The 12,671-nt window shown below is 38.5% G+C and overlaps 1 protein-coding gene across 1 annotated transcript; it reads right to left on the reverse strand.

Annotated features, from left to right (window-relative positions):
• Nucleotides 1-5,933: 5,933 nt before the first annotated feature.
• LOC115964681 lies at nucleotides 5,934-7,728 on the reverse strand. The gene is made up of 4 exons (XM_031083942.1): nucleotides 7,416-7,728; nucleotides 6,994-7,256; nucleotides 6,427-6,888; nucleotides 5,934-6,335 (listed from the first exon to the last, which is right to left on the reverse strand). The coding sequence occupies exons 1-4, from the start codon at nucleotides 7,726-7,728 to the stop codon at nucleotides 5,934-5,936; spliced, it is 1,440 nt and encodes a 479-aa protein (XP_030939802.1).
• Nucleotides 7,729-12,671: the final 4,943 nt, after the last annotated feature.

A 12,671-nucleotide genomic window follows, 5' to 3' on the forward strand; every position in this document is an offset into this window, starting at 1 on the left:
GGTCTACCGTCCAAGGGAATGTTTCAGGAAATTCTGTTGATACGGATAAGCATCACAGAAACTTAGGATAGGGGGGAGTCCTAAAATATCCAAGGAAAAAGCTGCTACCACCACATTGAATGCTCTGCAGCTAACCCTATGGCCGCATTAATGTGGAAGTGATACTTGAACAGTGGTTTTCAGCCTTACAGCTACTACACAAAGACTTCAAGAAGGTGCTGATGGGACAAGCATCAAAACCAACCATCTGACTTGCACATGGAGGGTAAAGATGAAAGGGGAAAAAAGTATACAAGAATAAGGAGGCAATGAGAGAGAGGGATCAAGAAACTAAGAGAAAAATACTGTAGCAATCAAGAACTGAATTTGTAATCAAACTTGAGATATATATATGAACTGATCTCCTCGAACTTTACCGAGGACGATTTTCTTTAGTTCAAATCAGTCTAGCTTCCTTTTCATGTCATCTGAATCCATTTTACTTGTTTTCCAACTTATTAAAACTCAGTTTTCCAACCCACTCTCTACAAATTCATTGTATTGGGTTTTTTGGGCCTAAGTTCATCCATCAATTGGGCTGGGTACCCAAATTGAGTCCTTACAATTGGCGCCGTCTATGGGAATTACTGGTGTTATAGTGAGTCTAACGATCAACGATGGTAGGTTCAGGTCCAAACCAGGAAGAATCTATAAGGTCTCAACGTCAAGATCACTTCTGTGATCTTGAACAAAGGAGAAACCGAGAGGGAAGTATGCACACTACCCATACTAGAAGCCAGTCTCGAGGTGGGAGTAGCATCTCTCATGAGAAAAATGCTAAGGACATGTAGCTGGAGATTGATCATTTAAAGAGGAAGTTGCGCCACGAACAGAGAAGGCGAACTCCCTCCATTTTTGACTTCTCTTTTAACGGTGAAGAGGATGGTAATTATAGACGCAGATTAAGGACTCCTCCTAGTGAGTTTTTCTCATATGATGAGGACTACCATCATGAGCGCAGAAACAAAAATTCATCTTCCAAAGGCTTGGGGAATGATGCTATAAGTAGAGCACTCAACCAAATTTCTAGGTCACCCTTCATGCGCAGAGTTGAGGGAGGGAGACTTCCTTGGCAGTTCACCCAGCCTACATTCACCTTGTACAATGGTCGAACAGATCATGTAGAGCACGTGAGCCCCTTCAACTAGAGAATGGCCATGCACTCCAAAAATGAGGCTTTGATGTGCAAGGTGTTCCCCTCCAATTTAGGGCATGTGGCTATGAGGTGGTTTAATGGCCTAGGTACAAGTTCCATTGATTCTCTCAAGGAGCTCACTCAGGCGTTTGGATCTCATTTTATCACGTACAGTAGAGTTCCTCGGCCCTTGGATTCCTTATTATCCATGTCCATGTGAGAAGGGGAGACCTTGAAAACATACTCGGACAGATACTGGGAGATGTTAAACGAGATTGATGGGGATTTTGATGACGTGGCTGTAAGGACTTTCAAGGTCGGCCTGCCCACCAAGCATGATTTGAGAAAATCCTTAACCAAGAAGCCAGTAAGGAGTGTGCGTCGGCTTATGGACCGCATTGATGAATACAATAGGGTTGAGGAAGACCAACAGCAAGGCAAGGGGAAGGGTAAGGTTATTCCTTAAGAGATGAGGGATTTCAGGTCGGACCGCTACAACAATAACAAAACCCGAAGGGATTTTGCTGGACAATCTGGATCTATGGCTCCTTAGGTGGTTAACATTGTATTCTGAGAACTGGTGCATCAAGTCTTGGAAAAGATCAAGAACGAGTCATACTTCAAATGGTCAAACAAAATGGGAGGAGTCCCCTTAAGGCGTAATCAAAGCCTTCATTACCAATACCACCAAGAGTGGGGACATTCCACTGAGGATTTTAGAACTATGTGGAACCATCTGGAGAAACTAATGAGAGACAGAAGGTTACAACAGTTTTTGTATTGGCCCAACGGGTAGAGAAACCAATCAAGGTCAGGGGCTTAGGGAAGTGCTTCTTCAAGGCCCCCGTTAGGCACAATTAATGTCATCTTTGCTACACCTGGGAAAATTGGTTCTCATCCTTCCTGGGTGATGTCTGTAGCTCGACTACTAGCCGATGACTCTAATTCTGAACCGAAGAGGGTTAGATTGGAGATCCAATGGGTACTGAGTTTTTCGAATGAAGACAAGATTGGAACCATCCAGCCACATGATGATACTTTAGTGGTCACCCTCATAATAGGAAGGTATGATGTGAAAAAGGTGATGGTAGATCAGGGCAACAGTGTAGAGATTATGTACCCTGACTTATACAAAGGGCTGAACTTAAAGCCTGAGGATCTGATAGCCTATGATTCACCTTTGGTGAGTTTTGATGGGAAAGTTATCATCCCAAGGGGTTAGATTAGGTTGCCCATGCAGGTAGGTTCAAAGGTGGTTGAAGTGGACTTCATTATGATGGATGCATACTCTCCTTACACGGTCCATTGTGGTCAGACCCTAGCTTTATGCCCTAGGAGCCGTTTCTTCAACTCTGCATTTGAAGGTGAAGTATCCATCAGGGGACCGGATTGAGGAGCTTATGAGGAGTCAATCCATGGCTAGGCAGTGCCTCGTGGCTGCCATCATGCATCAGCCTGCAGCTGAGTCCTCGGCCTTTACTGAGGGGGGCTCATAGCAATCAAGGATTTTGGTCCTATCTACAAATATGGTGTCGGGAGAGGTAAAGTGTGAGAGGTTGGAGGAAATTGCTATAGATGGTGATCCGGAGAAGTTTTTTTAGGTCGGAACTCAATTGCCTCCTTGGGGGAAGGAAGAACTGTTGGCATTTCTTAGGAGGAATATTGATGTGTTTGCTTGGAATGCCTATAAGGCTCCTGGGGTAGATTTTGACTTCATTTGTTATCATTTAAACGTCAACCCAGCTGTCCTCCCTAGAAAGCAACCACCTCAGCGTTCATCTAAAGAGCCTTCTGATGCTGTCAAGGAAGAGGTGAACAAGCTTAAGCGGGCAGGGGCTATCAAAGAAGTATTCAACTCTAAATGGTTGGCTAATACAATGGTAGTAAAGAAGAAGAATGGGAAGTGACGCGTGTGTGTAGACTTCACAGACTTGAACAAGGCCTGTCCAAAGAACCCCTTCCCCATGCCTCGAATTGATCAGCTAGTGGACGCAACTGTAGGCCATCCTCGGATGAGTTTTTTGGATGCCTTTCAAGGGTACCATCAAATACCTTTATCCTTGAATGATCAAGAGAAAACAACTTTTGTCACTTTTACTAGGAATTACCACTACAAGGTGATACCCTTTGATTTGAAGAATGCGGGGTCCACCAATCAGAGGATGATGACCAGGATGTTTGAGTCACAACTAGGGAAAAACATTGAGATTTATATAGACGACATGGTGGTCAAGAGCAAAGCTGGAATCTGAGCACGTTAATGACCTCGGGAATATCTTTGAGATCTTGAGGAGACGCAAGCTACAACTTAATGCTTCTAAATGTTCTTTTGGTGTCGGATCAGGAAAATTCTTAGGGTACATGGTTACAAATCATGGAATTGAAGTTAACCCTGACTAGATTAAGGCAATCAACAATTTACAGCCACCTCAGAATCCCAAAGAGGTCTAGAAGCTAACAGAGATGACTGCTGCTCTAAACCGATTCATCTATCGGTCAGTAGGCAGGTATAGGCCTTTCTTTTAGTTGTTGAACAAGTGGAAAGGATTTGAATGGACCGAGGAGTGCATCCTGCCTTTCCAGTAGTTGAAGGATTATCTTTCTTGGCCACCCGTTATATCTAAACCCGAGATGGATGAGGTTTTGTTTGCTTACATTGCAGTGGCCCCGCACACGGTGAGCTTGGTGCTGGTATGGGTTGATAGTGGTGTACAGAGACCAATTTATTATGTAAGTAAGTCACTACATGAGTTTGAGGTCTGTTACCTACCACTGGAGAAAGTCATTCTGGCAGTGGTGCATGCAACATGTAAGCTCCCCCACTATTTCCAATCGCACTCAGTTGTTGTCCTAACCCAGCTCCTGCTTAAATCTCTACTTTGGAGTGCTGATTACACGAGGAGGATTGCCAAGTGAGGTATGATCCTAGGGCCTTTTGATATCAAGTACATGCCTCATACCTCTATCAAGGGTAAGGTTCTTACCGATTTGGTGGCCGAGTTTGCTGAAACCCCACTAGAAGAGAGAGTGGAGAAGCAGAACATGGATGAAAAATCGGTTGGTGCCATCTCCTTACAAGAACCTTTGTCCTGGAAGGTATATGTTGATGGTGTAGCGAACCACAGAGGATTTGAAGTGGGGCTAGTTCTGATATTTCCAGAGAGAATCATAATTGAGAAATCCTTGAGATTAGGCTTCTCAACCACAAACAATGAGGATGAGTATGAAGCTCTGTTCGGTTTATAAGATATATGTAATAAAAGTTCATTTTTGTTGGTGAAATATGAACATATATTTGTAATGTTTTCTTGATGGTGTATCTATTTGCAGCCACTCAACCACTTGGTGGAAAAGGAAAGAAGGCCAATAAGGGCAACAAAAGCAGTAAAAGAAGCAGAACATCTGATATTTTTTGTTTTTGTTATGGTTCCCACAGTTTATGTAACTGGTATTTAAATTGGTCAAGTGCTACAGTTTAAGTAACTGGTTCCCACAGTTTGGTTGGAAGATGTGCATGTCTGATGTGTGGTGGACCAGTAGTTAGGTTTTGGTTGTAAACCTCTATGCATATGGCTTAAAGACAAAACTGATTGTCTTTACTTTTGGCAGATGATAACATTATATATGTTTAATCAATGCAACAGAATTTATATTTGAAGAAATTTGCAACAGAAATTTTATTTAATGCAACATAATTTTTTCAATGCAGCAGATTTTATTTGTATTATTGAGTTTTATTTAATGCAGCAAATTTTATGTGTATTACTGAGTTTTATTTAATGTAGCAGAAATTTTTTAATGCAGCAAAATTTTGATGCAACAGAATTTTTTTAATGCAGCAACATTTTTTCATGTGAAATTGAGCACTGTGGTTGCTTTGTTTTTCTGTTTTCTTCTTGTATTTAATCTGGAATTAGGTAGTTTAGGTTAAGACTGAGGAGATTTTTTGTTTTGGAACTGTCTATTATCTCATTATGTTGAGATGGAATTTTTCAAAGCTGGAGACACGCAAAAAGGAATAAAATAAATACATATTAAACAAAGGCCTAAATCTGATTCACTGATTGTGTATTCTTTTATCTTTTGATTTGATGGTTTCATGCTCACCATGCAGTCCATATTAAACAAAATCTTTTATGGATGAAAACAGCATTTCAAGAATCCACTGTGGTTGCCTCAAAAGGTGCTTATAGACACTTATAGTTGAGCTACTAAATACTAAAAATGGCTCTAGTGAAGCCTAACTTAGAAGTTTTAAGAAATTGGCCACTTCAGCCCCTACAATACCAGTTGGAGGAAAAAGGGTGTGGTGAAACCTTACCATTCAGAAGTAAAATAATTGGAAGAAAAACCGTATGATACTAACTAAAAAAGTAAACATAAACTGAATGCAGTCTTGAGACAAATGTCATAAATATAAGACACCAACGTAATCACAACATTTCAGGGTCAGGGTACAACTTTGGGCTGGCAACCTCCCGCCATAATAACTTGTCCTTGGGCACACAAAACTCATGTGAATAAGTGGCAAGTTGTTGTTGTAAAGTATAACATGGGTCAATATACCTCATTGCATTGACATGTTCCCTAATACAAACTGTAATCACATGTGAACAAGGGATCTTATAGATTTCCCATTTGCCACAAGTACATGTGTTCTCCAGCTACCTTACTTCATGACTATGGTCTCCCCCATCAGATTTGTGTGGATTATGCGTCGTGCAAACCTGATATACACCGTCTTGCTGGTTAAATGGCCTCAGATAGTGTCTTGTCCCCTTTTTTTGTAATTTGCTTCATGTTTCTCCATGGCATGCTTTCTGAACTTCTGACCATGTTCAATATCGCCCAATATTTTAGTGCACCGATCATTGAAATAAGCGACAAGTTTGCACCAAATGTAGTCAACCAATGCAGATATAGGTAGTCCACGTGCACCTTTTAGAACTCCATTGAAATACTTGGACATATTGGTAGTCATTGCCCCATAACGACGTCCACCATCATGTGATAGTGTCCACTTCTCCAGACACTCCTTCATTAGATAGGAGTATGGCTTCTTTTTTGCTATATTGGGATTGGGATCCTTACTGAATTTGAGTTCAACTTCCTTAAGGCAATCCAATATTTTTTTCAAGTTTGCGATCTTGATGCTCGTATCCTGCTTTCAAGGCCAAAGACTTTAAGAATTTGTCATTAAATTGAGTGTTGAAGTTGCTGGCCACATGTCTAATGCAATATCTATGATATACCGGAACATAATCATTGGGCCACTGTGCAATGGATGATATTATACCTCTATGTCGGTCTGATATTATGCAAATGCCGGAATCGGGTACCGCATCCCGTATCGCGGTCTGCAACCAAGATAAAAACCATCCCCAACTAGCCCCCATCTCATCATCCACAACCGCAAAGGCAAGCGAAAAAATCTCATTATTAGCAATGGTAGCCATTGCAATCAACAACTTTCCTTTATATTTTCCATAAAGATGAGTTCCATCAATACTAATTACTGGCCTACAATGTGCGAATCTAGCAATGGAAGGAGCGAAAGCACAGAACCCATACTTGAATATAATAGTAACCGGTATGTCCCCGTTGATTGACCGAAAAGACACTTGTGTACCCGGATCGCTATCCTTATATGCCAACAACAACTTCTGCAACTTTTGATACGACTCTTCCCAATTCCCATGTATGTTTGCAATAGCCTTTTATTTCGCATCCCATATCTTTTAGTACGATATATCATGGTTAAACCTTTCCTTCATCAAATTTTGGAGACCCTTTATTTTGCTGGTGTGATCTACAAGTACATATGTATGAAGTTCTTTGGCAAGAAAATTGGAATCCATCATTTTGTCATCTTTGTTCACCCCAACTGATGGACAAGTGTGAGGACCACCATATATTGTGACGGCCCATAACCCGTTAAGCTTCCGTTGCGAGAATGCTCGAACTTTCCATGCATATGACTCATTCGCGCACTTCACACACAATCTTTGCTGGTTCGACCGCTCAGTTATATAATTCTTGTTGTTGTTCATAGAGTAAACTATTAATGCCTGTCTCGCCACCTCTTTATTAGGGAAAATCAACCATTTACTAAAATTCATTCCCTACACCCAACTTGATGAAAATTGTATCTCAACATTTGAAGGATCAACTATATTATCCCAAGTGTTTGCATGGAATGACAGGCCATGAGCTTCATATGTAGGGACTGTAGGCTACACACCTATACCATCGCCTATATCATCTTGAAACTCTATAGCATCATCATCATGATCTTCCATAACATCATGACGGACATTGTCAACATTTTCATAGTTTATAGTATTCTCATGAGAGTCATCTCTCCCAATCATCTCTTCATACTCATCTCTACCATGATCAACATCATCTTTGTCTTTCTCTTCCCTCCCTAGAGATTGAATACATTCTTGTTGATAACTAGATCCGCAAACCTCCATTGGAGTTGGTGTCTCTTGGCATGGTGGTGTATAACCCCCAACTGTGGTGCACGGGGTAAGAGTCGAATAACTATCCATATGTAATGATTGGAATTCTTCCCCGCCACCACCCTCCAAAGTTGTTTGTTGCACATCTTCACCGCCAACTTCTATACGAGGCTCCACACTTATATACAACTTGGCAGCTTTTAACTAGGGCGTAGAGTTTATCCTGTCAAACATAATCTTAACATGCTTGTCTTCTTTTATTTCAATAGGCGTGAAGACAATACGATCATTGAACACTGCATGAGGAGCACGATATATAATTTTTATGTCATGCAACTGACGATCCAAATCCAGCTCTTTCATAATTTTCTTTTTCAACTTCTTCAAATTGATCTCTCGCCATTTTTTTAGCTGAATAATCTCTAACTTTTTACCAAGCCCTTCATATGTCACCCCATAAGTCACATCACTGCAGGGCTCCCCACCATAATATAGATATAAATCAATCGAACTCATTACAAGCTTATAAGTCAAATAAGTTTACTAAAAGTTAGTGACGAATATAATATCTTTATTCGATATGAATTACAAAATATTGCCTCAAGGCAAATATAAAGATAACATTGTATAGTCCACCAAACAATTATAATCAATTGAAATTTTATTCTCTCCAAGCAAAAATTCGAATTTTTTAACTCAAACAAATTTTTACATGGTTGCTAACTTTAAAAAATTAATATTCGTTACACCTTATAACTAACAAAGCATTACACATTACAACACATTTCAAATAAATAATATGTTATCCATTCATTTGCATTATACATAACAACACATTACAAAGAAAAACCCATTGCATATTTCAAATAACAACCCATTACAAAGCACAAATAACAAATACAAAAAACAACAACAATAATAATAACAACACATTACTCATCAACAATATAAAAGTGGTATGTGTATATATATATATATATATATATATATATCTACCAAATGTAAAAGTGAGTATATATATTAGCCAGGTCTAACAAAAATTTTTTTAAAAAAGGTTTGAATATTTACCTACAAATTGAAGAAGAAAAGCTTTAATTTGTAGAATGATCAATGTGATTTGTAGAAGAAGAAAAGCTTTTTAATTTGTAGAATGATCAATGTGTGTGAAAGGTAGTTTTGGCGTGGGAGAGAGTTGTGAGAAGTGAGAGTTGAGTGGAAAGTGAGAGTTGATCAAAGTGTATAATCTGAGATGGTTGGGGTGGTTGTAAAATTTATTGGAACTCGAGTCTATCAAACTCGAGTTTCATTTAAATAAATTTTTACCGTGCTCGCATAAATGAGATAGGTGGGGTAGGTGGTGAAACTTATTAGAAGTCGAGTATGCTATACTCAACTTTTAGTGGAAGCTGAGTTTACTAAACTCGACTTTCAATAGTTTACCGTGCTCGCATAAATGGAGGTGGTAAAATTACTACACTTGGAAGTCGAGTGTACTATACTCGATTTTCACTAGTTCTACGTGGCTTTTTTCCTCTTTTTTTAATTCACGTCAGAACTGATTTTTAGTAGGAAGTCGAGTTTGCTAAAACCAACTTCCAAAAAGAGTCCAACTTACTAATTAAGTTTGAACGCATGCCATTTGTCTAATATTTTTCCGAAATTGTACTGTTTAGCAAATTTAGCCCTAGAAATACACTTGAGAGTTAGAGATTGTAAACCCACAATTATCTACACATTTCTCTTAGTTTTTCTCTACTCCTACCTCTCTAATTACAAATCCTTGAGAGGTTCTTAGCCCAAACACATACCTCACCCAATCTGAGTGTTGAGAGTTGTTTTGGTGTCTATTAGAAGCATTGGATGAAGCTATTCTTTGATGGATGAAATTTGGAGCTAATTGCAGGATTCAGATAACTAGTGAAAACAAGACTTAGTGAAGTCTGTTGGAAGTTGGAACTCAAAGGGCTCAAGTACAGTGGGTAGATTAGGCTTGGAGGGCCTTTTTGATATCCTTGTACTCAAACTTTATTCACTAGTGAATCATTTCGGCTTGGAGGGCCGCGGAGAGGTTTTTACGCCGAGTACTTCGGTTTTCCTCTTTGATAACATGTCTTGGTGTTATCTCATGTTTGCATTTTTCTTCCCATACTCTTTGTGCTTTACATATATTGTTTTCTGTGTATACCTATGCACTAGATTGTAGTTCCGGTTAATTGCATTTCATTTACTTTTATTCCGCATTTAGTTGAGTAGTTTAAAAGCAATTTAGCCGTAAGTTTAAAATTGAGGGTCTAAACAAGTTTTAGTGTTTTACACTATTGAGCTTTCAGATAAGTTGAGTCCTAAATTGCCAACTTAAACATGAGTTAAAGTGGTGAAAATACATGAATCACATAGGGAATGAAAGAGACCTTGAATGGGTTTATATTCAAGTGTGTTAGTCATAGTGTTGGCCCCAAGGGGCAATCCACTTTTATGGAAAAGGGAGGACCTACCCAAGTGGGCTTGCCAAAACAATATTTTGTCCACCCCAATATCCCAAAAAAAAAAAAAAAAACTCTTTATCTTGGCCCTAGAAGAGCTTGATTTACAATTCTTGAAAATCCAATGGATGAGGTTTTATTAATAGACTCAATTTACATTGATCGAATGGTCAAGTATGTAGTAGAAAGCATGACCCTAGCTTGAGCTTGCTTTGATAAAGTAAAACCCTGACTAACTAGGACATATAATTTAGTCAAAGATTTGATCGTCCGAATATATTAACCACCATTGGGATAATGGTGGAACTAATCACGAGCCATGATCTAATGTAGGACAAAAATAAGATGTCGTGAAATTGATAGTCAAACCAAAACAACCGAAGCTTGGAATCAATGGAAAGTATTCGATGCTATCTTTCTAATAGCAAATTGTATTTAAATGAACTTCAAAATATGTGAATGCATAAACCAAGAAGAAAAACTAATTTTTTCAAAGCTTTTACAAGAAGCTATCCATCTAGAAAGTTTGTTGGAATTTGTGTGGAAACTAATTTATAGAATAATCAATTATTTGTGATTGCTACCAACTCACTCTTGTAGGGCAAGGTTGGCCCAACAATACCAACACAAGCCTAATAATGCTATGCTACCTTTGACAGTTACCACTTAATGCTCCATTTAATGGCTCAGCTCAGCAAAGCGTCCTGGAATTTATGTCCAAACTTCCACACTTATTAGAGCATCCACATTGATGGAGTTATTTTTTTAGTTATTTGGCACTACAAAGAACTACTTTATCTATTTTACCTTTTCACTTTATAAAACATCTAACATCAGTAGTTTTATTTTAGCTTTCAACATAATAAAATAATATATCTACTACAATAAATAATTTATTTATTTATTATTTTTTCTCTATTCTTCACTGTCTTCACCACTATCTTCAGGCACCACCTCCACTACCAGTGTGAAACTTAGCACAAACCCAACAATCCCAAATCAGCACAAACCTAGCACAAACTCAACACACAAAGACGAACCTAGCATAAACTCGGCAGAAACCTAGCACAAACACAAACACAAACTCAGCCCACAAACACAAATCCAGCACAAACTCGACGATGATGGAGCTTGGGTAACAGATCGTCGATGGGGCTTAGGGAGATGGGGTCTCGACGAGATGTGTCTAGGGAGATGGGGTCTCGACTGGATGGGTTTGGGGAGATGGGTCTGTGGGTCGGTGAGCTAGCTAGCAAAGCAGAGAGGAGAAATGAAGCAGAGGACAACACAGAGAGAGGAGAAACACAGAGGACAAACGAGGCAGAAAGAGGAGAAACGAAGCAGAGAGGAGAAACGGAGAAAAAAAATTAAAGAGAAAAAAAAAAATTTATTAAAAAGCAAGGGGAACATAACATTTAATAATATATATATATATATATATATTTTACATGAGCTATCGTGCACAGTCAAAAGTAGATGTGCATTATAGCTGTGAAGCCAAAAAATATAGTTTTGGCATTGCCAATGTAGCCACATTTTGGTATTTGATGGTGCTAAAAATAGTAATATAGCTTTTTAGCACCACTAATACTAGTGCTCTCAGTTGCAAATGTAGATATGACCAAAATGATGTCGTGTGGTATAAAAATAAAGAGCAAGACTTATATATAATACTTAGGTGCTGTTCCTTAGATTCCTCTCTTAAAATTCTATCATGTGACTTTTTTCTCATAAATGGAAGTGTATTTTTTAAGTTAAGTAGTCATATAGTAGAATCTTAAGAGAGGAACTTTATGAACAGCACTTAAGGTATTGTGCATAAGTTTGGTCCAAAAATAAAATGATTTGAAAATAGATTGTGTCGGTATTAGTTTACCCAATTTGGTATAATAAAATGATAATAGTAAAACTCAAAAACATTTAGTGTGTGTTTGGATCCACTGAAGCTGCGTTTCACGTTTACGTTTCAGCTTTTTTTTTTTTTGTGACGCTAAAATGCTACTGTTCATCACTGTTATGAACAGTAGCCGCAACTTTTGACCATGAACAGTGTGTATGTGCACTGTTCACGAACCCATAAATTACACTTTTCAGCAACTTTTTCATTAAAAATGAGTCTCACAGTACTATTCACACATTTAAAAATTATTTTGCTACAGTGTTTTCAGTTTTCAGTTTCAGCAAAATAAGTTCTATCCAAACAGAGCCTTAGTATACGTTTGGATAGAGCGTTTTGTATCAACATTTGCGTCTAGCTGAAGAATGCGTCTATCAGTGGGTCTCGTGCATTGTTCATGGGACTCACAAGTCTCTTTTTTCAGTAAAATTTTTATTAAAAATAGGTTGTACAGCACTATTTACATATTTAAAAATTATTTTACTAATGTTTTCAGTTTTCAACAATATTATGTATCCAAACAGATATTTGAAAAAGGTGGCGATAAAATCGATGAATTCTACTTCAATCACCCAGTTGACTCTATGGTGTCGTCAACCCGAATCCAACTGTGTGACGGAGAACACCCTTGCTAAATAAACTCAATATGGCAA

Source organism: Quercus lobata, chromosome 10, assembly GCF_001633185.2.
Source record: "Quercus lobata isolate SW786 chromosome 10, ValleyOak3.0 Primary Assembly, whole genome shotgun sequence".
Classification (NCBI taxonomy): Eukaryota; Viridiplantae; Streptophyta; class Magnoliopsida; order Fagales; family Fagaceae; genus Quercus; species Quercus lobata.

Bases quoted from the DNA above. Each gene is read 5' to 3' on its own strand.
- LOC115964681 (XM_031083942.1), bottom strand. From the start codon at position 7,728: ATGGATAGTTATTCGACTCTTACCCCGTGCACCACAGTTGGGGGTTAT. The intron at 7,257-7,415 runs GTGTGTAGCCTA...TCCCTAATAAAG, and splicing joins TGATATAGGCGATGGTATAG to AGGTGGCGAGACAGGCATTA. The intron at 6,336-6,426 runs GTATATCATAGA...CCTTGAAAGCAG, and splicing joins GGCCCAATGATTATGTTCCG to GATACGAGCATCAAGATCGC.